Here is a 22,878-nt window from a genome sequence, read left to right on the forward strand (position 1 = left end):
TACAGTGTGTCCTCCCTTTACTGCTCACATTTACTCATAGCTGCATTACCTCATGTACAGCATGTCCTCCCTTTGCTGCCCACTTTTACTGGTAACATCAGTTCTGCGTATACAGTGTGTCCTCCCTTTACTGCTCACATTTACTCATATCTGCATTACCTCATGTACAACATGTCTTCCCTTTGCTGCCCACTTTTACTGGTAACATCAGTTCTGCATGTACAGTGTGTCCTCCCTTTACTGCTCACATTTACTCATAGCTGCATTACCTCATGTACAGCATGTCCTCCCTTTGCTGCCCACTTTTACTGGTAACATCAGTTCTGCATGTACAGTGTGTCCTCCCTTTACTGCTCACATTTACTCATAGCTGCATTACCTCATGTACAACATGTCCTCCCTTTGCTGCTCACATATACCCACATTACTCTATGCACATCTTGTGCAGCTTCACTGTAGTAACATCATTACAACATCTACATCACGTCTTCCTTTCATTACTTACACTTACTGGTAACTGCATTACTGCAGATTTGTCTACTGGTCAAATGGACTGATCCATGGACTTTTTCTTAGACAAGACCTTCACAACAGACATCCTAAAGTAGGTGAACTTATAATACTCATAGGTCCATAGGTAATTACTAGGTATGTCGTGCAGGAGATCATTCAGTAGCCTAGTCTAATTCCCCAACTACTCAAAAGTGCTGACAAGCCTTGCACAAGGTCACACAGTAGACAAATGACTGACAGAATCAAACCCTGTACAACAGCAAGCAACTTGTTAATGGCTTATAGTCTTAATCTTCTGCACTTATTCTTGAATGTCCCTCAGTATAAAATATATCACTAATAAAGTCTGAATATCATAATGAAATAACTTCATTCTTTTGGAATGGCAGTAGTATATAATTACAGAAAGAAAAAAAGATACTACTGTACATGTAGCTATAATTTGTAATTATTTGTATTACACATTAGATCACATTAGTAAAGACCATTTCATTTATTTTCATGAATAATTCATGAAGACAGTTTTAATATTGATTTTCATTTTGATTTTTGGTTTTCATCATTGATTTTAATATCATATTTTACAGTTCGAATTCCTTATTCCTAAACTACAACACTAGTTCTTGAAGCTTGTCCCAGAAACTTGAATTCTCTAGGTTTCCTGGGTGAATAAGCAGGAAAATTCTAAATCCCTAAGCTCACTTACTCACCTGTGAATGTAACAAGTTGACTCTTTCTGTTGCTTCCAGTAATTCCTGCTCAGCTAGCTTCCTGCCCCTCTCTGTTTGTTCTAAGGTGGATCTAAGTTCCTCCACCTCTGACAGCAGCAGGTTATTGCGTCGCTCGATAACTGCTACCTGCTCCTTTAAGTCATCACTTTCACGAATTTTATCATCAAGCTCAAGCTGGAGGTCCTGCAAAAAGGAGAGATTTACAGTCATGAATTTGTACTATGTGGTTTACTTATGATTCACAGAAAAGTGACACAGAATTACAATACATATAAACAAAACTATAGAAATCACAGTAAAACAAATGTAATCATACATTAACAAGAAGCACATGCTATCTAGAATTAACCTATGGAGACACACATAAATGCAAACAATAAATTAAATTAAATAATAAAAAACAGCACAAAACAGAAAACACCAAACAATATGACACATTATGTATGCATTCCTAACATACACATAATAAGCAGCATATCTGTCATACAGTCAGAAAAGATTACATTCATGTGACAATTCATCCCTGCAGAACCTAGCATGATGGTGTTAACTGTATAACTGTATGCACACTCCCTACTCATGTCAGTGTAACACTACCTAAAATGCTCCCATCTACTAGTACAGTAAGCACGATTAATAACAGCACTGTTTTTAATTCTTCCTTCTCATGCTATTAATTCTGCTCCTTACACTACTGCATTTCACCTAGTCAAAGATATCTGTAAAATTCCTATTGTTTAATTATGCAAACCATGATTATAGTTCCATCATTTATCCTGTTTCCCCTGTTATACTTGTATTACATTAACTTGGGTCTTTTTGTTTACTTATTTTATTTTGGTGTCCTTTACTGTCCACCATCTGCCAAGCCCTAGTGTCTTTCCTTGGGTTCCAGAGCAAGGTAGAAAGGAGACAAAGTACTCAAGTATAATGCTATCCTAATATTAGGTGGTTTCCCTGCTATGGCCTCCTCGTACCCTGACATCCACCCATCTTGGGCATAGACAATACCTCTCATCTAGTATTATATTGGGATTTAACAGCTAGGCTTGTAAAAACCCTCGGGTCAATAGCCCAGTAACAACCTATGAACCTATCACTCTATCCACATTCACTAGAACTTTGGCCTCTAAGGCTCTTATCTCTGTTAGCTGGCTTGTCCACAGTACTGCATACTTCAAGTTTAATACTTTTATAATAGCTATTTATTTATTTACTGATACGTTTAGCTTTAGTGCATGCAAGATATTCTCAGATTCTTACTACTGTTCTCTCCTGGAACATCTAGTTTTTCTGTAATTCATTTCCTTGTTTTCTTCAATAATGAGACAGATGTATCATAAAACAATACTGCCTGTTAGATTTTATCCAATTTGACTTGCATCTCACAGTATTATCTTTCTGTGGCATTGCATGCACAGTTCCACAGGAAAGGCAAAGATGGCAGCTGTACATTTGTAACTAAGAAAAAGTATTATCTCAAACCCTGAGTAAAACAAAATGCTAAGGCATTATGGGACAAAAATAAAAGCTAAACTGTGCCAGCGGTCTTTTAAAAGACAATTGGATATGTATAGAATATTAATAGGACTGTTTACAGGCACCATGACAACTTTTTGCTTTTTACTCATTAAAGAAATTAAATAAAATATCACAACTTTTCAGAATTAATCTTAGTAGTATTGTAGCCTTTTATAGTTATGGTGATATAATGACAGGAGAAAGGGAAATATTTTATTCATTTTCTTCAATGCAGTCAGTGCAAACACTAAATACTGACATGCAGGATACTGCAGAAACAGAAAGGAATCAAATATAATTGCTCAGATTTATCACTCATACAAAAGTTTTTTTTTATTACAGTGACCTTTATTCTTTTGGGTAATATCTGACTTGTAACACCATGCTTCATTGTATGATGTTATCACAGTGAGTAGAAATCTGCACTATAAATAATAAGCCAGATTTACAGAAGTTGTTGAGAGTAAAGGTGTGCTAACATTTAGTATTACCAGTAATTAACATTGGAAGCCATGTAAGCTGGACACCAAGCTGCCATCTTCAGTGTTTTCTGCACTGACAGTTTTTGTGCGTACTGAACAGCTTTTCTGTTTTCAGTCAGTATCTCAGTTCTTTCATACAACTCTGAGGCAGAGCCTGATTATTAAAATGTTACCACAGCAGGAAAGACTATTTCTGGTGTACTTTTCCTGGTAGAACTACTTTATGTGATAATAATGTACCATCAGAATAAAATGTATGAAGTGATTACACAATCATCTTCTCAGGAATAAATACAGCAAAACCATCGAACAATATTCTCAAATAAAACTGGCTTATAATGACAATATGCTTTACAGAATAAAACATTACTGCAAAAACCTGTGCCACAAATATAAACAATAAGTACCCAGAAAAGAATATCAGTGTGGGGTTGTCTGGGTTACATTAAAATGTAAGGAAATTACAAGATGTATTTGCTTGGAGTATCTATCCTGTGCCATTACAAAGTTTATGTTTCAATTTATGTTTCTTGTAAACATCAGAGCTGCTGACCAATAATGTAAGAGCTAAAGATCCCTGCAGAATCACATGCAAAAATGAAAAAAGACATATGGGTAATTACATACAGAGGCCTACTTTCTTCTTTGTGCAACTGATATGCTAGACAGAGAAGACAGTGCAATACAGTCACCAGGCTAGCCTGCAATCATTGTTTAATTCATTCATCAGCCTATTTGCTTACAAAATATTGAAGCCTGTATGAAACTGTTTCCTAAGCTGTGGCTGTTAGAGACATCCAGTGATAATCCCTGTCTCACTTGTCCATACATATTGTTCCTGCACAGATTTCCTGAATGAATTAAAGATAAACTCAGTGTACTAAAAAGGCATATGCCTAAATGTTCACAAGTATAAATGAAAATAAAAACCTCATCTATATTGATAAGGAAATGACTTGATAGATAGAAGACATTTTTTTGTTTAGTTTACGTGTTTCACTGATGGAATTCCATGTCTGCCTGTATACTCTAAGAAGTACTGCAGGTGATTTCAAAATAAAAATAAAGGCTAGTTTGAAAATGTAATATATATATATATATATATATATATATATATATATATATATATATATATATATATATATATCTATAAAGCAAATAGGAAAACATTTATATGAAGACTGCTGACCTTTATATGTGACTGTAGATGGCGGACCATTTTCTGTGACTCTGCTGCCTGCCTGTTTGCATGGCTCAGTTGAATTTCCATTTCATTGAGATCGCCCTCCATTTTCTTTTTTAACCGAACAGCTTCATTTCTGGATTTGGCTTCTGCATCGAGTGATGCCTGCATGGATTCCATTGCCCGCTGATGGTTTCGTCTGTTAAGATAATCATTTCCCCAACTCAATTACAAACCATGACAGCAAAATGTTTTAATAGTTTTCTAATCAGTATTCCAACCCATGACACTATATTTCAGTATGATCACAGGTCTTCTGACTTTCCCCATATAAAATACTATTAATTCTTACTTCAATAAGGAAGAAACCAGAATTATTATTCCATGAACATTATATATTCTAGCTAATGAATTACACCTGTTTGACTATATATTAAATCACAATTCAAACTATAAAGCAACCTTTACAGAATTATTTATATCGCTAATAAACCATGATTCAGTTTGGATTAATATTCTTAGACTACTTACTCAAATGCATTGAGAGGCATAAAGCATCTGCACTGAAAGCCTATAAAAATGTTAAAGATTGTTTCAAGAACAGCAGTCCAATTTGGATTAGGTATCCCAAACATTAAAAAAAATGGAAGAAGTCTAATAAAATTAATGAGACTGCAAAGCAGAGTGGTTGGTATTCTTGAAAAACAAGGGGCTAAGACGTTCTCTCCAAATCAGGAGACTTAACATGCATAACTGATTTCATGAGTAGATTACCAAACACCCATAACTGATTTCATGAGTAGATTACCAAATATCCATAACTGATATTATGAATAGATTACCAAACACCCATAACTGATTTCATGAGTAGATTACCAAATATCCATAACTGATATTATGAATAGATTACCAAACATGCTAACTGATCTCATGAGTAGATTACCAAATATCCATAACTGATATTATGAATAGATTACCAAACACCCATAACTGATTTCATGAGTAGATTACCAAACACCCATAACTGATTTCATGAGTAGATTACCAAACACCCATAACTGATTTCATGAGTAGATTACCAAACACCCATAACTGATTTCATGAGTTGATTGCTAAGCTTATTATTGCCATATTAATGACTGACACTCGTACCATCTATCACTAATGTATGATACTGGGGTTTTCACAATGAAGGCCTCTGTTGCACTATTCTCAAAGTTGGTGTTTGTAAATGGTGGTGGTGGTGGGGGTGCAGGAGTGTAGGGGGCTTGCCCTCTCTGCAAAAATGCTTTTTTACGCTCTTTCTTTTTTTCTCAAATGTGGGTTGCAATGAAGTGATGCATATAGTCTGTGACTTCATTACAAAAACAATGAACATTCAACAGCCTCTTGATTACTGCAGCTGTTTTTAACTCTGAGAAATATGGTAGGCCTGAAGCCCTCTGCAAACAATTAAGGTTCTTTACTGACAAAGCATACAGTCAGCATACTGTTTTCTGCAACTTGGTAGAACACAAATGCAAAGGAGCAGGAAGTACCAGTAAGAAAGAAGGTGTTAAACAGTGTACTGCTACAGGGTGTAATAATACATTAAAATAGTAATGCATTTTGAAGCAGCACATCAGAAATGGGAAATATTCTCCCAACATAACAGTGCAATAGGAATTATGAAAAGATTATATAAACTATGTTGAATGCTCATGCAATTTAAGCACAGCTTATGTTCCTTCCCAGAATTAAATTATCATCTGTAGGTAGCATGCTGGTTGTGTGTGGTGATCATATACTTGTGATATCCTTATATTTTCATGTTATAATTAGAACTATAAAGGAACTGCGGTCAGATACACATGAAAACTGCATATATATATATATATATATATATATATATATATATATATATATATATATATATATATACATACATACATACATACACACACACACACAAACACACACACATATATATATATATATATATATATATATATGTGTGTGTGTGTGTGTGTGTATATGTATTCTGGAAATTTTTAGCTTATCTATGTAAACATTATAAAGGATGCTTTGCAAAACATGGGATACAGAAAGGCTTACCATGAGGGGGTCTTAACATGACCATTTCCCCCCTCGTGCTAATCCTTTTCAATTCTTAGACTGCTCTACCACTGATGTTTTCCACTAGCAGGTGCCTCAGTTTGGAGGGTAATTTCATGGGTAAGGCTGCATGATAATGTCTAGGGGAGGAGCTAATGCTAATTAACCGTATGACCCCAGAAATTACTAGGCAGCTCCCGATTTATACTGCTTAGTGATTCAAAGAATCAGTCAGCTGCATATGTTTTTACTGTTGGAGGAAGAAGTGAACACTGTCAAAAGATGGTTACCCAGTGTGTGTGTGTGTGTGTGTGTGTGTGTGTGTGTGTGTGTGTGTGTGTGTGTGTGTGTGTGTGTGTGTGTGTGTGTGTGTTGCAATGTGAATGTGCATGGATGGCAATGGGATGCATGGCCACTAGGGAGAACATTACTACCATCAGGTTCAACAGTGCTAGTGTTGGCTCGTGTGTGATTCAGAGACATGCTAATGAGCCGTTAATGAGGGTCTTTCTCACTGTGAACATAGCTGTCTGAATCATAGGTGGGTCAGTCACCACTAGTGTTAAATCTTTTTCGGAATCCTAGGGATAATTTGCTGCTGTTCTGCATATGCTTTGGACAATTTTAAACAAATTTGTCAATGTTTACAGGGTAGAGTGTAATGCCTCTGCATTAGTTTTAAGGGTCACATGTGAAAGTTTCATACGAAATGACTGTAAGTGTTACCTCTCCATACAACTACGGACATGAGTTGTATTAACATTATTTGTAAAAATCTACCATTGAATGGCTACTGACATTGTTTGGTAAAAAGATACAGGTACTGATGTTAAAAAAGCTATGTATTTTGGTACTGAAATAAATTACATTTTAAAAGAAAACAATATGACAAAGTACTGTTATTTGCTATCTTGTTGAAACCTGGCCATATTTTTTCCAGCATGGTAACTAGTAGTCATATACTTCAAATGCAAGTCACTCATGATGCACGCGTAATTAAGAGATAAATTGTTTAAACATTTTAGCCTGTTACATCAATATTTCAGTATTCTTGTTTACCTTCCTCTGGTATGAAGTATAGTTTACAAAATACCCAACAGGAAGGTTACTTCCACCCAAGTGTAGAACTTTGCATTTATTGACATTAAACAATAATTTATTTATATGAGTAATAAATGAATGAGCAACAGAAATGAATAACACTGTAATTTTTCCCGATTTTTTTGCACTCTCCCAGAACCTTGCAGATGGCTGCACTACAGATCCCCAATTGGCCCATTTGTTCCAGGGACATGGGAGCTGGACATTCCTGGGCAGGTCTAGAGCCCTAACACTCATTTGTTCCAGGAGCATAGGAGGTGGATATTCCATGGCTGGTCTAGAGCCATAACACCCATTTATTCCTGACACAGAATCCTGAACAACCCTTCTTTTCCTTGGTGAGAGTTGAATGGTACAAAGTGGGCAAGTCTGACAGTCCTGGAAAGTGGCCTACCCTTTCCCCACTGGAACCACTCCTTTGCCCTTGCTGGCTCCTTTGAGCCTCGGAGAGGAAGCATGACTTTACATATTGCATTCCCATCAGCTTTACTGGTGTTTGGCTGGTGAGCTACAGCTTCCTCCCCCTCAGATGAAAGACTAAGTGATAGGTATGCACTATTGTCGTCTCTGACTAGCTGCTAGAGACATTTTTTGGCCTCAGGGTTAATAGTGACTCCTACTTTTCAGTTATCTTCATATTTGTAGCCTATGTCATGCAATGCCATTATCATTGCTAAAAAATAAATAAAATGAGGCTGAGAATGGAGCCTTATGTAGCTTCACTTTGTACAGGAACTCAAATAGATGTGTGACCTTTTGTAACAATTTACTGATTTTGTCTGTAAGCCAACACCACACTTCTACAACAATACAACTCATGCATTCTAATGTTACTGCTGTTTGATAATGGAAGGCTGACATATTATCAAAAGCCATTTTTCAATTCAAGAAAATTGTATTGTATTTGTGTTTTGAGATAGAGGAATCATTTGCAGACTCAAGGAAACAAAATCAATGCTCTGATGCTTTCCTCAGTTGGATTGTTTTATGATTGGTTATGAAAGTTTCACTCTGTAGTCCTGGGTATGATTTTCATTTTCTCTCTCTCTCTGTTAGCATAACTTTGTGACTTTGAGAAAGTCATTTAGTCAAACAGGAATTTCAAGTCAGGCTCTCAGAAAAGATAGTTGTTCTTACAAGGTTTATACTGTTAAAGAATTAATAAAAAAAACAGATGGATTATGTACATGAAACAGACTTGTTGCATAGTTTTCCAGTATCATGAATTAAATTAAATGGTTTGTACCTTGATACTCAAATTTAATTCATGATTTGAAATTGTCAATGTATTAGCAGTAAGTATCTGATGTATTATCTAATTCATTAAAAGGTTAATAATACAGCATATTTTGCATCAACTTGCATTTTCTAACAATAAGAAGTATGAAACTCTAATGTCTAGCATCATTGGTTGGCCGCTAACTTTAGTGATTTACCATAAAATAAAAAAAATAAAAAAAAAATATATATATATATATATATATATATATATATATATATATATATATATATATATATATGGGTTCCCTTCAGAATCTCGAAATTCTGAAATCTCGAAATTCATATGGTCGAGATATGATTGAGGTTTCAGAATTTCGAAATTCTGAACGGAGATCTGCATACAGCACAGAACAGGAGATTTCCCTTTTCCTCGCTGTAGTGCGATCTTGGAGTTAATATATTTAAGTAGTGGGAGTGTGGAGAGTGCAGGAGGACTTGCCCCCTGCAGAAATGTTTTATCTGTTTGGTTTTTTTTTTTGGATTTGTTGCAGAATTTTGAACTTTTGAAACGTCGATCATATGGTCTCGACCATATGAATTTCGAGATTTCAGAAGTTCGAGATTCTGAAGTGAATCCTATATGTATGAAGTTCAGAGCAAAATCAAGGGGGTCTATATTAGAACATCGAAGTTTCAAAACTTTGAATGTTCTAATATCGAACCCTATTCAGCGAAAGCTGAAAACATTGAACATACAGAACAGCAAATTTTTTCCTAGGGAAAAACTTTGCTGTTCCAAAACACATACACTCAATGCAAGCACACCAAACAAACAGCAATCCACACACATACACCTAAAATCTCATACCTAACCCTACACTAAACTATACACACACCACTAACTATCCACTTGCCTTAACCCAGACCCTAACCCTAAGGTCCATCACTATCGCACACTCACCTCACCCGTGCCCTAACCCTAACTCACCTACCCTGCCCTAACCCTCATGTCCACACAATCGCACATTTACCTGAACCGCACCCTAACCCTAACTCACCTAACCTGCCCTAACCCTCATGTTCACACAATCGCACACATACCTAACCTGCACCCTAACCCTAACTCACCTAACTCGCCCTAACCCTCATGTCCACATAATCGCACACATACCTAACCCACACCCTAACCCGCCCTAACCCTCACGTTCACACAATCGCACACATACTTAACCTGCACCCTAACCCTAACTAACCTAACCCGCACTCAATCGCACACTTACCTGAACCCGACCTATAACTTTCCACCACAGTGTTGAAAATACTGAAGCAACAGAAACGGACAACCAAATTCTTTCCCTAGGAAAAAAATTGGTTTTCTGTTGCTTCGACATTTTTAGCTTTTGCTGAATAGGGTTCGATATTAGAACATTCGAAGTTTTGAAACTTCGATGTTCTAATATAGACCCAAATCAAGGATATTCAGCAAACTCAGGGATACTTGAGAGGCATGAATCCATTCTTCAAGGAATCCCTTTTCCTAACACAGGACTGAAGTAAGACATAGAAGGGTCCCCTCCAGTTGTTGCTGACTTTGTTGATGAACTCTCTCTCTCTCTCTCTCAGACCCAGCAGAAGACTGTTGCTGCCATTACACTGCAGTTATACCATCCATTTTGCCTTATAATGGTTTCTTCATTTTCAGATTTATAAAAACATACAGACACTGAATTATTATTTATTTGACACACAATGCAAAAATTATTAAAAATGAAGTTATTTTATTTCACACTGAGGTGATGATATTGCTATATGTAATATTACCATTGTTAATTAAGAGACTTGTCAGGGTTATTTTGGCTTTTGCTCCCATATTTTGACAGGTTCCCTATTGAAATGTTAAGACTTGTAATAGCGAGCCCTGAAATAAAGATCAAAAACAGAGAACAGCAAAGGGTGAGCATTCACTTTTTTCCTTTAATTTTTGTTTTTGTTTTGCAGGTAGCAACCCCCATTTCATAAACTTATATATACTAACTCCGAGATCACCATAACTCAGAAAATGGGAATATTCCAAGAAACAGCAATCTCAGAATTTATTTATTTATTTTTATTTATTTATTTTATTTTTACATTTGTTTACCGGAATAGTCCGACTGGACACAGGTCCATTTACAGTGGAGGCCCGGGGAGAAAAGCTGCACAGCAAGTAACAATATAGTTTAGCACATGAAAATACAAGGCACATATATATATATATATATATATATATATATATATATATATATATATATATATATATATATATCTGTGTGTGTGTATACATATATATATATATATATATGTGTATATATATATATATATATATATATATATAAGCTAGATATATATCTATATATATATCTATATATATATATATATATATAGCCATAAATCACATTAATACAGAAACAGCAAGTCATGATTAAAACACAGCGAAAATTACATTTTGAGGTTTGCAGTAGGGATTCCTGAGTCTGCAGCAGATTAACATAAATATATTAGTGCAGTTGACTTACTATATATAAGTTCCCATTTTCAGTCAGTCAGTCTCACCATTCTGAGACCTGCAATAATGAGCCTTGGAGTTTGAAGTGGTTACCATTTAGATCTGTTTCCCTCTGCACTGTGTATTTTGACCTTAATATATAGCCATAACTGGCAGTTGCAGACTATGCACAAATGTAGACTTACGGAGATGATCATTAATGTGTCAAACACAAGCCCACCTCCCATATTTCCATATTATTACTGTAAAAGGCACTTGACTGAGTGGGCCACCGTAGTCTGGGCCTGCAGTATTTGACCCCAACATAATTTCCATGTAACATAGATTTGAAATGTTGCAGTGTCATCTTAAAAGTAATACGGAAGACACTACTGTTACAAACTTATGTTCTACAAATGGAACTATTTGAATTACACAATCTAAGGCCAAACAAATGCATCATGTTCTAGCTGCAATTAAGTACATCATGCTGGTCTATAACATCTAGTACAGAAACAGTTCCTTTCTAGGTAACAAACTCAGTATAAATAGAGGATATATTCAGATTAGGCACAACTTCAACTTATATTTACTACATTAAGGTACTTATTTACTGGCATGGATGTTACCTTAGATTTTCAATTTCTTCATCTTTTTCTGCTATTTTCCTGTCAATGTCTGCTTTGACCTGTGACAGTTCTAGTTGAATCCGAAGTGTTTTGGTCTCTTCATGTTCTAAAGCACCCTAGTAATGAAAGCAAACAACATCTGAGAATAGCAGTTTCCAAAAACATAATATTTGATCCAAGTATACTTCAAGAATATTCATTTTGTACCCCATCTGACTAACCTGTGGCAGTCAAATGGCCATGGAAAACCACAAGTTTCCATTTACTCCATGAGCCCATCCATATTAATAGAATAGCATGCCATGCATTAAATATTCAACATCATATTGTATGATACAGCTCTATATACAAGCATCACCTTGTACAGTACAGCTCTATATGCAAGCATCACCTTGTATGGTACAGCTCTATATGCAAGCATCACCTTGCACGGTACAGCTCTATATGCAAGCATCACCTTGTATGGTACAGCTCTATATGCAAGCATCATCTTGCACGGTACAGCTCTGCAGCATACAAAGTGACACAGACTAATTAAATAACATTTATGAAGAAAATAATTCTACTGTAATTGTTTATGAAAAGTACTACTACTAAGTCTATGCATAAACATCATTATTTCATTTTTTGTCTCACAAAACTATTAAAAAGTACTAAGCACATACTCTTTTGGTGGGTACAAATTTATGTTTATCATCACACGATTATAATGCCAGTGTTTTTTTTTTGGTACTTACAACAGACCACTGTAGCTTTATCTGGATGTCAACAAAATACTTCATGGTCAATTAAATATTTATAGTACTAGAGTTTAGGAGTATCATATCATAGTATAAAAATACCAGCTGATAGACATTGTGGTCTGCCTGGTTTGCCTGAGTTTTGCAGACAGCTCAGGGCAGCTGCCTCTATCCCTCTTCTCACTTTTTAAATGTTACAGCTGTCTTCTTATTTACTACTCATTCTGAGAATTCATTCCACTAGTCTCTCACCCTCCTTATGAACTCTTTCCTACTGTCTAGGCTGACCTGGATTTTCTTAACCTGCTAGTCTTGTTCCCACTTACTCATCTTGTCCTTACAGTCCAGACTAATCCTGTCACACATCCCCTTTAATGTCTTAGGGGGCAATATTCTATCTCCCCTCACCCTCAATCTGTCTGCATATACTTTTCCTTGTGTCACTCCTTTCATGCTGTTTGCCTTGTTCTGCACTCTTTTCAGCATTCTGACATATTTCTCCCTGCAATTCCCTGAGAAGTGTATGCAGTGTTCCAGCTGTTATCTTACAGGGTCCTCACCATGTGGCATGGTCACCAACTTATCTCTGAATCTGCACCCTGGGCTAGAGGTTCAACATCACTTTGTTATTCCTGCATGATAAGCCCCCCTTGGCTTGAGGGGCATTATCACCTTCCTATCCCTGGATGCGATACTCTTGGATACAGGGGTATCATCACCTTCTTATACCTAGATGATAAACCCCTAGAAAGAGGGGCAATATCACCTTCTTATCCTTGGATACTACACCTATGGCTGTTTGCCTTAACGACTGAGCTTATGATTTGATTCTCTCAGCCAGCATTTACTTTCTGTGTGACTCCGAGCAAGTCAGTTACGATAGTGTTCCCCGAATTAAACTGAAAAAGGACCATGTTAATCAGTGCACTACCTGTCATCAAATACAAATGACGTTGATAACAATGATAACGGCGACGATGATAATAATAAAATGGTTTCTCTCATCAGTTGCTCTCTCTCACTTAGGCCAAGGGGTCATGGTTTCTGTGACGATAATCTCCCAAGTCATTATCCTGTTCTGATGTTTTTACCACCTCTCTCTCTCTAAGTGCATGCTGTACCCCTGAGTTATTATTCCTCAAGAGAATTACTATGCACTTGGAATGATTAAAAGATTTGTCGACTCTCAGCCTATGCCGTAAGCCTCTCCAGGTCCCTCATCCCGCTAGCACTTCCATTCAGATATTGCCCTTCCCCCATAGCCTTGGTGCCATCTGCAAAGAGACCGATCCAGATCAGAGACAAACTTAGTAAACAGGACTGGGTGTAAGACTAATCCCTGTGTGACACGAATTGTCACCTATTTTCACCTTGAAAACTCCCTTCTTGCTACAACTCTCTGCCTACTACTCACATCTCCATTCACCTGCACAATCACCTGCTATGACCCTTATTTTTGCCAGAAGCCTGTATATGATGAGAGGGCCAAAGGTTCAAATGACTGCTTTTGTATGTCTGTATGATTAGTTTCACTTAATTGTTGCGAGTCCATGCCAGATTTCATCAAGCAGCCTATTCTGATCCAGAAGCATTTCAAGCCTTAATGACAGGGCCAGTTACATCATTTTACTGACTAGTGAAGTCTGGTTCATTGACTTATAGTTCCCTGGGTTGTTATTGGCTCAGCCACAGTAAATAGGCACTACAACTACTTGTTTCCAGGACCCCAAGGCCACACCCTTCCAAAGGTAATTGCTGAAGATTTATGTACTGGAATTCATCTTATACCTCTCTTGATGATCACGGATAGATAATCCCATCAGCTTCCTGCAGCCTATGCTCTTTTATTGCAGCTATGCCTTCCATAGTTCGTTATTTGTTCTCACCTCGTATGTTCACTCCCTACTTTTTCTGTCCAACCTTTCCAGACTGCTATGCATTTTTTCCTTTTCTTGGCTAACACTCTGGCCACGTTATCCTTCTGATTTTCCCATGCTTTCTCTCTGCCTCTTTTCCTCATTTAATGCCTTCCGCTAGTTTTTTTTTTTTTGTTTTCTCTTTGCTCTCTGAATGCATTTCACTGTCTTGCTGTTGCCACCAGTATTCACGCTTGTCCCTCTATTTCCCATCTTTCTTCTCACTGACCCTTAGAACTGATTTCAGTTCCCTAGTGAATCTTATCAGACTTCTTATTCTCTTTACATTTTCAACTCTCCTTAATCTTTGTTTATACCACCATAGCTCCCTTTAATGTAGTCCATAGTTCCTCTTTTCCTACTGTTTCCTCCATACCACAAGACCCATGCCTATTAATTCTTGTATTTTCACATAATTTGTTCCATTTAACCCCAGACTTTCTCACTTCCTTTCAGTGGTTGGCATTACATGCATTTTGCAAGCCAGTGTGTATCAGTAAGTCACATACCTCTCAACTTCTTTGCTCAAGAAATCTGGCCAAAGTCTAAAACTATGGGGATGACAAAGGCAAAAATAGGGACAGATTTTTAAATATTGCTCTTACAAGATTAAAAAAAGTTGCTAGAATAAAATGATTTTTGTTTGCATGCATTTTTCTGAGGGATATGAAGTCTGAAACTCAAATGCATGTCATTACTTAGTGATGTCAATCCTCAGTGATTTGCTAGAAAACCACACATTTTATGAGGAACAGACCTAAAATATGAGGCAAAAATCTGGACAGTTAAGAGGTATGCTAAGTCGAAGTCATACATCTCAACTCCTCCCAATACTTAATGGTCACAAGGCAGAGGGACTAATTCTGAATGGGGTGCCAGCCTGTAGAAGGATGCACTCATACATACAGATACACACACAAACACACACGGCAAGGACACACTATAAGCAATATCGAGGATCACTCCTTCACCTAATCTTGTGGATGTGTGAAGTACTATTTAATTAATTTATTTTATTTGATTTTATTTTACATTTGTTTACCGAGAAAGTCCGACTGGACACAGGTCCATTTTCAGCGGAGGCCCGGGGAGAAAACTCTACATTACAATACATTACATGAGAGTAAAATGAAGTAGAACATACATACATATGGCATATATACACATCAGGACAACATGCTGGTGATTGACAAACATACACATAACATATATACATGGCATCTGGACACATGCTCAGCTAGCATATGTCCAAATCATAAAACATCGAACACACATACACGAAAGAGCTTAACATCGACGTATTATAATAACATTCATTATTGAATACAACTATGCCACGCACCATACCTTTCAACTGTCCAGATTTTCACAGACTTCAGATTTTTGGCCTTCCCTCATAAAATTTGTGTTTTTTTGGCAAATCACAGGGATGATCTGAGGATTGAAGTCACTAAATAATGACATGTTTAAGATTTCATATCTTTCAGAAAATGTATATTAAACCTGTTGCTCTAGCAGCTTTGTAAGTTTATAAGAGCAATGTTTAAAATATGTCCCTATTTTTGGGCCTTCATCCCCCCATTTTGTCGGGCTTTGTCCAGATTTCTTGCACTAACAGGTTGAGAGGTATGGTGTCACATACTATTTTAATCCTGTATTTATTTTTCTTTGCTTAATTTTAAATATTTAAAACATTACATCTGTTAAATAAAAGTAATGTTATCATGATCTTCATAACAATGTGAAACTGGAAAATGGAAAAGCAATAGTTAAGATATATCATATTAATATAAAACAATGTACACTCAGACACACTCAGTTTTGCTGTATTATACACGTAACCCATCCATTTGCCATGCAGAAAGAATGGTTCACTGCAGAAGATTGTTGTAGAGGCATGCAAGCCTTGCTGCCGCCATCTTACCTCAGCTTCCTCTAGTGCAGCCTGAATGTCAGTCTTTTCACTTTCCAGCGCTTTCTTCACCTTCTCCAGTTCGTGGATTGTTTTGCCACCCTCACCAATCTGATCTGTCAGGTCTGAGATCTCCTCTGCAATTAATTACATGAAAGTAATATTCATAATAATATCCCCCAACACAACTGATACATTTCACCATACATTTAAATTAATGTAAAGACACCATTAGATGACATCTTGTGGTTGCTGTTAAATGTTAAGTGTTGCCCTAATGAAATACAAAGGTCTACTTCATTAGCACCATGTAACTCTTCCATAAGTGGGCACTTTTTCCTTTTCCCCTCCCCTTTAGTGGTTCTTTGTATCTTCCCCTTGTACATGATGCAGACCTACTAGCTGTAGCCGTGTGCAGACATTGGGTCTACTGTTTCTAAATGCCTATCCCATGCCCTGTCTACAGAAGACAAGACTGATGCCATGTTGTAGACCAGTGCAATCCATGAAACAGAAGTTAGTATTGTGTATCATCTTTTTAGGGACCCTGCTTTCATCTATAAATATATTACATCTGAAGATATCTTGGAGAAAAAGGGGATAAAAGTATTTAATTTTTCTGCATGTTAATTCAGCCTACATGATAGCATATGTAGAGAGTACTGATATGGTGTCACAGTCCTCACATTAGGGGGCACACAGCACTGCTGCAAAAATGCTTCAAAATAAAGTATTTTTTCATTTTATATGTGTCAGTCTGATGAACTGGCAGGAGCCTGAGGTCAGTTTTGTGGGTGTCTGGTAATCTAGCTGCATTGAGTTGAAGTACACTCTTAATTCACCTGGAAATCAATGGTGGATCAGTGCACCCTTGCCAGTGGTGAGAAAAAGGTAAGAGTTGTGTTGGAATGTTGGAATATACCTGCAGCAGCAGGAGCACCAGCTCAAAGGGTATAAGAAGGCTTTCATGCAGTTCCACAGTTCACCTTTTATTTAAGTATACTCTGAATTACCTAGATAAGTTGTGGGACAGGGCATATACATCACTAACTGTTCAGTACAGCCTGAAATATTCTCAAACAAATACCACCATAAAGAGTCTTTGCAGCCATTTGCTTCACCCTACCCAAAAAAGGTATTATATTAAAGGACAACAATGGCATTCTAATATTAAAAACTCAACTTCTCGGTTCTTTTTCTCCATATTTACTGTCCCTGCTATGAATAAACAACACTCCAGCATTTAAAATATTTAAAATCGATTGTTTCTCTCCACTACAACAGTACGTTACTGTACTGTGGTAGTTTCACTTTTAAAAAACTTTTATCCCGTCCTGGAAAAGCTTGCTGTAGTCTCCAATTCATTGATGTCATTAAGGCCAATGAATACAGGTAGTTTTCTGGCCAATTCCCTCCCCAAACTGACAACACCATGAATGTCCTAAAAACCTACCCTTGCTGTGATGTCACAGATCCCTGGTCCTTCCCTCTACCCATACAGAAAGTAAAGGCTAGAACTTGCATTGCATGTGAATTGATTTTACTACTTTTCTGAAAAAAAAAAAAAAAAACTGTAAGCCTGTTTCCTACCTTTCCTGCAACTAGTGTTCCAGATACAGATTTGCTGTATCCAGGACTGTATGTAAGCTTCTGAGCCCCCACACCTTTCTGTGTTGGAGGGAAGCCTTCTAGCTTATCAGTGGGAGTGGTAAGCACTAGGTAACCTGTCTACCACATAAGGAGTGGTTCCGGCCCACAAATTGTAGTTATTGGCCTTTTGGGCAATCTTTTCCATCTCTCTCAACTTTCTGATTTGAAAGCCTCCATTTGCACTTGTTTCTGTCCTGTAACTCGTCTAGTGCAGATACAGATTCTTAGTTTTAGCACTTAAATTTGCTTATTCATGCTCAGCACTTGTTCAGAACTTGTAATCACTAAATAAGCTACTAAGTACTATAGCACTTAACCTTCCTCATTATTTAGAGGAAAACAGTTTTTGTACTTACTTTCCTCATTTATCTAGAGGAAAATGGTTTTTATTCAGGCATGTCCAAGGGTCAGCTCCCCGTGTTCTCTCCTGTCTATCTGATGAATCTGGGCATCTTGAGGCAATGCAGAAATTGCCTCATGTACACAGACAACCCTCTCCTCCTACAACCCAACACTACAACCTGTGAGAGATGCACTTATCTAGTCAAACTGGAGGTAAAGCTCTCTCCAACCAAGGCTGAACTTGACAGTCAAGAGGAGAAGGTAAACATGTGGACCAAACCACATTCATCACATAGTCTTACTAAATCTACATCACCAAAATCCACACATAGTAACACAAAAACATTTGCGGAGGCTCTCAATAATAATCTGTCTAAGCAGCAGAGACCTCCAAAGCAGAAATGCAAGCAGCCTCCACCCCCAAAAGAACCCAAATGACACATAGCCCACAGACTCAGTGTGCCACTCAACCACAGCCAATAAGGCAAAATGACGTACCCAACACACTAGTCATAGGTGACTCTATTGTCAGGCACACTGATGTCCCACTCACCAGGCTAAACAAGGAGAATGTTACTGTCAGCTGCCTGTCGGGTGCCAGGATCCGTCACATAACCCACGCACTCAGGTCACTCCACAACAAGTACAAATATGACTCTGTCATTGTCCATGTTGGTGTGAATGACCTGAGACGTACCTCCCTGGACTACATGAAAAGAGACATGGAAGATCTCTCTGATCTTGTAGCCCAGGCAGGTATGACCCTAGCCCTGAGTAGCATTCTGCCATCGCCCAGAATGATACCGCAGTACAAGGACAAAATGATTGACTTCAACAATTGGCTAAGCTTCTGGTGTCATTCTAAGGGGATCCAGTATCTGTCTGCTTGGGATGACATGGTTGACAGACCACGATGCTTTGCCACAGATGGCCTGCACCTGTCGCCCCTGAGATTCCGGATACTGGCTAAGGCTCTTACCACCCCTATAGTGCCTTTTTTAGGCAAGGTTCAAATGACAAATTCACCACCATAATAGGAACAGGCCAGCAAAAACTGAGGGTAATGATACTCAATGCTAGAAGTCTAAATCTCAAAATGCACTCACTCGAGGCACTCCTTAAAATGGAGAACATAGATATCTGTGCAGTGACTGAGACCTGGTTCAAGGCTCCAGAGAGCACCCCTACACTACCAGGCTATAACTCATACCACACTTTTTGGCCATGTAACCTGGACCGAAACACCAAAGGCGGAGGTGTGTCCTTATTCATTAAGGATATCCACACCTCCAGGCTAGCTGCTCAGCATAATGCATCCGAGGTTATCCAAGTGCAACTAACTCTGGGCAAAACTGCAATCCAAATTGTAGCTTGCTACAGATCCTCCACCATGCCCCAGGATTCCCACTCCTCTTTTTTTTATGTACTGGAAAATATTAGGGTTCAACAAACACCCTAATAATGGGTGACTTCAACTACCCCACCATTAACTGGGAAAACTACTCGTGTACCAACTCCTTAGCTCACCGCTTTCTGGAATTCATAAACTCCAATGCCCTGGATCAACTTATCCACACCCCCACTAGAGGCAACAATATCCTAGATCTATTCATTACCAACATGAGTGACCGATGTTCCACACCTGAAGTCAACTCCTCGTTGGTCCGATCCGACCATAAGCTAATCACCCTTGATATCCACATCCCGCCCCCCCCCCCCCATTAAAGAAACCACGGTAAAAAATTTCTCCAAAGCCAACTTCATGCTTAAGACAGAAGTGGTGAACTTCATGACACCCATGCAGATGGACAATACAGTTACAACTGCTGAATCCTACACAAATGCACTCTATAAGCACTTACACGAATGCATGGATCGTGCTATCCCAAACAGAACCATGACTCTATCTTCCAAAAAAAGGAAGCCAATCTGGTGGTCCCCTGCCATAAACAAACTGTACAACAGAAGGAAGAAATTGTTGCAAAAGAGAGTAAAATCCCATGAGTGAAGGAGCTCTCTGGTCAGCCTCAGTAAGAAGCTGAGATCCCCTATAAGATCCTCCAAAGCTAGCTACGAAAACAAAATTGCCACTAATTCTAAGAACAACCACAAAGCATTCTATAGCTATGTCAAGAATCTCGATGGTAACACCCAGATCTGCTCTGAGTTACAGCACAACGGCACAAAAATTACAGAACCAACTGATATTGCCAACATCCTGGCAGATAGGTTCAGTGCTAACTTTACCCCCCACCCCCTAAAGGGCCCATATCTATACAGGAAGAATGCAGACTCCCTGTAATCACAACTACGCAGGTAAAAGCTGCACTCTCTAAAGCCAAAAATCCAGCATCCATGGGACCGGACAACATCCCAGGCTGCATTTTATGCGAACTTCAGAACAAACTGGCTCCCCACTTAAGCACCATGTTCAATAATAGCCTCGCATCAGGCTTTGTGCCCACTGAATGGCACACAGCAACAGTTACCCCACTCCACAAAGGGGGAGCCACCACTGATCCCAGGAACTATCGACCTATTAGCGTGACAAGCCTGGTCTGCAAGGCCATGGAACGTATCATCATGGAACTCATAAACAAAGACATTGGTACCCTCCAAACTCTGGATCCCACCCAGTCCGGGTTTGTGAAAGGCAGATCATGCCTCCTGAACCTGATAGACTTCTTTGAGGCAGTCACCAAAGCCATAGATGAAGGTAAGGTGGTTCACACAGCCTATCTTGACCTCACCAAGGCTTTCAACACCATCCCCTATTCTGGAAGTATAGCTAAACCTCACTAAACTAGTTATAAATCCCTACGTCACAAGATGGGTTGCCAACTGGCTAACTGACAGAACCCACACTGTAAAAGTTGCAGACTCCAAATCTGACCTCATACCAGTGACAAGTGGAGTACCACAGGGTCCAGTCCTGGGACCTCTCCTGTTTGGTATCTACTTCTCTGAAGTACAGGCTAACACAGAAGGCCTCTGGCTAACGAAGTTCGCAGATGACTGCAAACTAGGAGCCATAGTCAAGTCCCCAAATGATGTGGACATCCTACAGGAGGGCCTCGCTGAGACAGATGCCTGGTGTTGGAGCTATGGCCTCAAGCTCAATGCTAAAAAGTGCAGTGTCATCCCCTTTGGTAAAAGCTCCGTACCCATGAACTACCACATAGGCAGCAATCTACTTAACACCGAATGTGTGATAAGAGAACTTGGGACCCAGGTGGACAGTAGTCTCTCCTTTGATAGCCACATCGCCACAGTAGTCAGGAAGTCCTTCTACGTGGCACACCTCATCATAAAAGAGTTCTCATCCAGGAAAAAAGAGGTAATTGTTCCCCTCTACTCGACACTCATTAGACCCATTATAGAGTACAATGCCCCTTTTGGACTGCACCTCACAAGACATCTGCAGCGGCTGACAAGGCCACAGAAGTACCTCACAAAGAGGATTACTGGCCTCAAACAAATGCCCTACACTGACCATCTCAAAAAACTCCAGCTTTATTCCGTAGCATATCGCCTACTCCGAGGTGATCTCTGCTCTGCCTAACATATAAAGCTATGTCAAACCCAGAGCTGCTGGGCATGCTACACCTAAAGAAATCCCAATCCCTCCGAGCTGCATGCTCTAGGGGCCTAAACCTTGTCACCACAATAAACAGGACATGTTGGAGGGATAGATTCCTGTCCCAGAGACTTCCCATACTCTGGAACAGGCTACTCATCTATGTCAAGCAAAGTTCTTCGTTAGCACTCTTCGAGAAAAATATTGATGAGTAGATGGAAAATAGGAAATACACCTCGGGGGTCACTTCTGTGTCTCTGCTCAACAGTGGCACAAGAAAATAACTTTCTTGTGTGGCGTAAGCCAGGGAACCTTGTTGGCTAGGCTTACGTAGGCCCTTGGGTTGATAGCCTAGTACCTACCTATGAACCTATAACAAGGAAACTGTACATGAGTCAAGTCTCCTGCTGTGAGCTGTCAATCACAGCAGGTAACAGCTCAAATTACCCTTAGCACTTTGACAGCTAGGGAAGCTAGGTGTGAAGAGGGATGGGAGATGAGTCAAACTTGTACAATTCAGGCTTTACAAAAAAACTGCAGTTTGACCATTCTAAAAAGAAGCAGCAGTAAAAAGCACTTTGAAAGTCTGTTCTGTGGCATTTGCACTGTTTTATTTTAAGTAGACATTAAACAGCATGAAATGTTACTTAAAACTAACTGACTGAAAGACAGCAGTGTATGCATGTAAAATCAATGCAGTGACGAGCTTTAGGAAGAAAGAGGCCTGTGTTATGTAATTTTT

At 38.6% G+C, this 22,878-nt stretch overlaps 1 protein-coding gene across 1 annotated transcript in view; it reads right to left on the bottom strand.

Annotated features, from left to right (window-relative positions):
- LOC122817039 (myosin-7-like) overlaps window positions 1-22,878 on the bottom strand; it is a 206,537-nt gene that overhangs the window by 32,850 nt on the left and 150,809 nt on the right. Inside the window, exons 34-37 of the mRNA XM_044090174.1 lie at window positions 16,580-16,704; window positions 12,000-12,115; window positions 4,437-4,629; window positions 1,224-1,427 (exon numbers count right to left, since the gene is read on the bottom strand). Of these exons, the coding sequence (XP_043946109.1) occupies window positions 1,224-1,427; window positions 4,437-4,629; window positions 12,000-12,115; window positions 16,580-16,704 (638 nt within the window). The remainder of the gene's footprint in view (window positions 1-1,223; window positions 1,428-4,436; window positions 4,630-11,999; window positions 12,116-16,579; window positions 16,705-22,878) is intronic.

The sequence above is a fragment of the Protopterus annectens genome, chromosome 12.part0, assembly GCF_019279795.1.
Source record: "Protopterus annectens isolate FY-2018-M chromosome 12.part0, PAN1.0, whole genome shotgun sequence".
In the NCBI taxonomy this organism is placed as follows: domain Eukaryota; kingdom Metazoa; phylum Chordata; order Ceratodontiformes; family Protopteridae; genus Protopterus; species Protopterus annectens.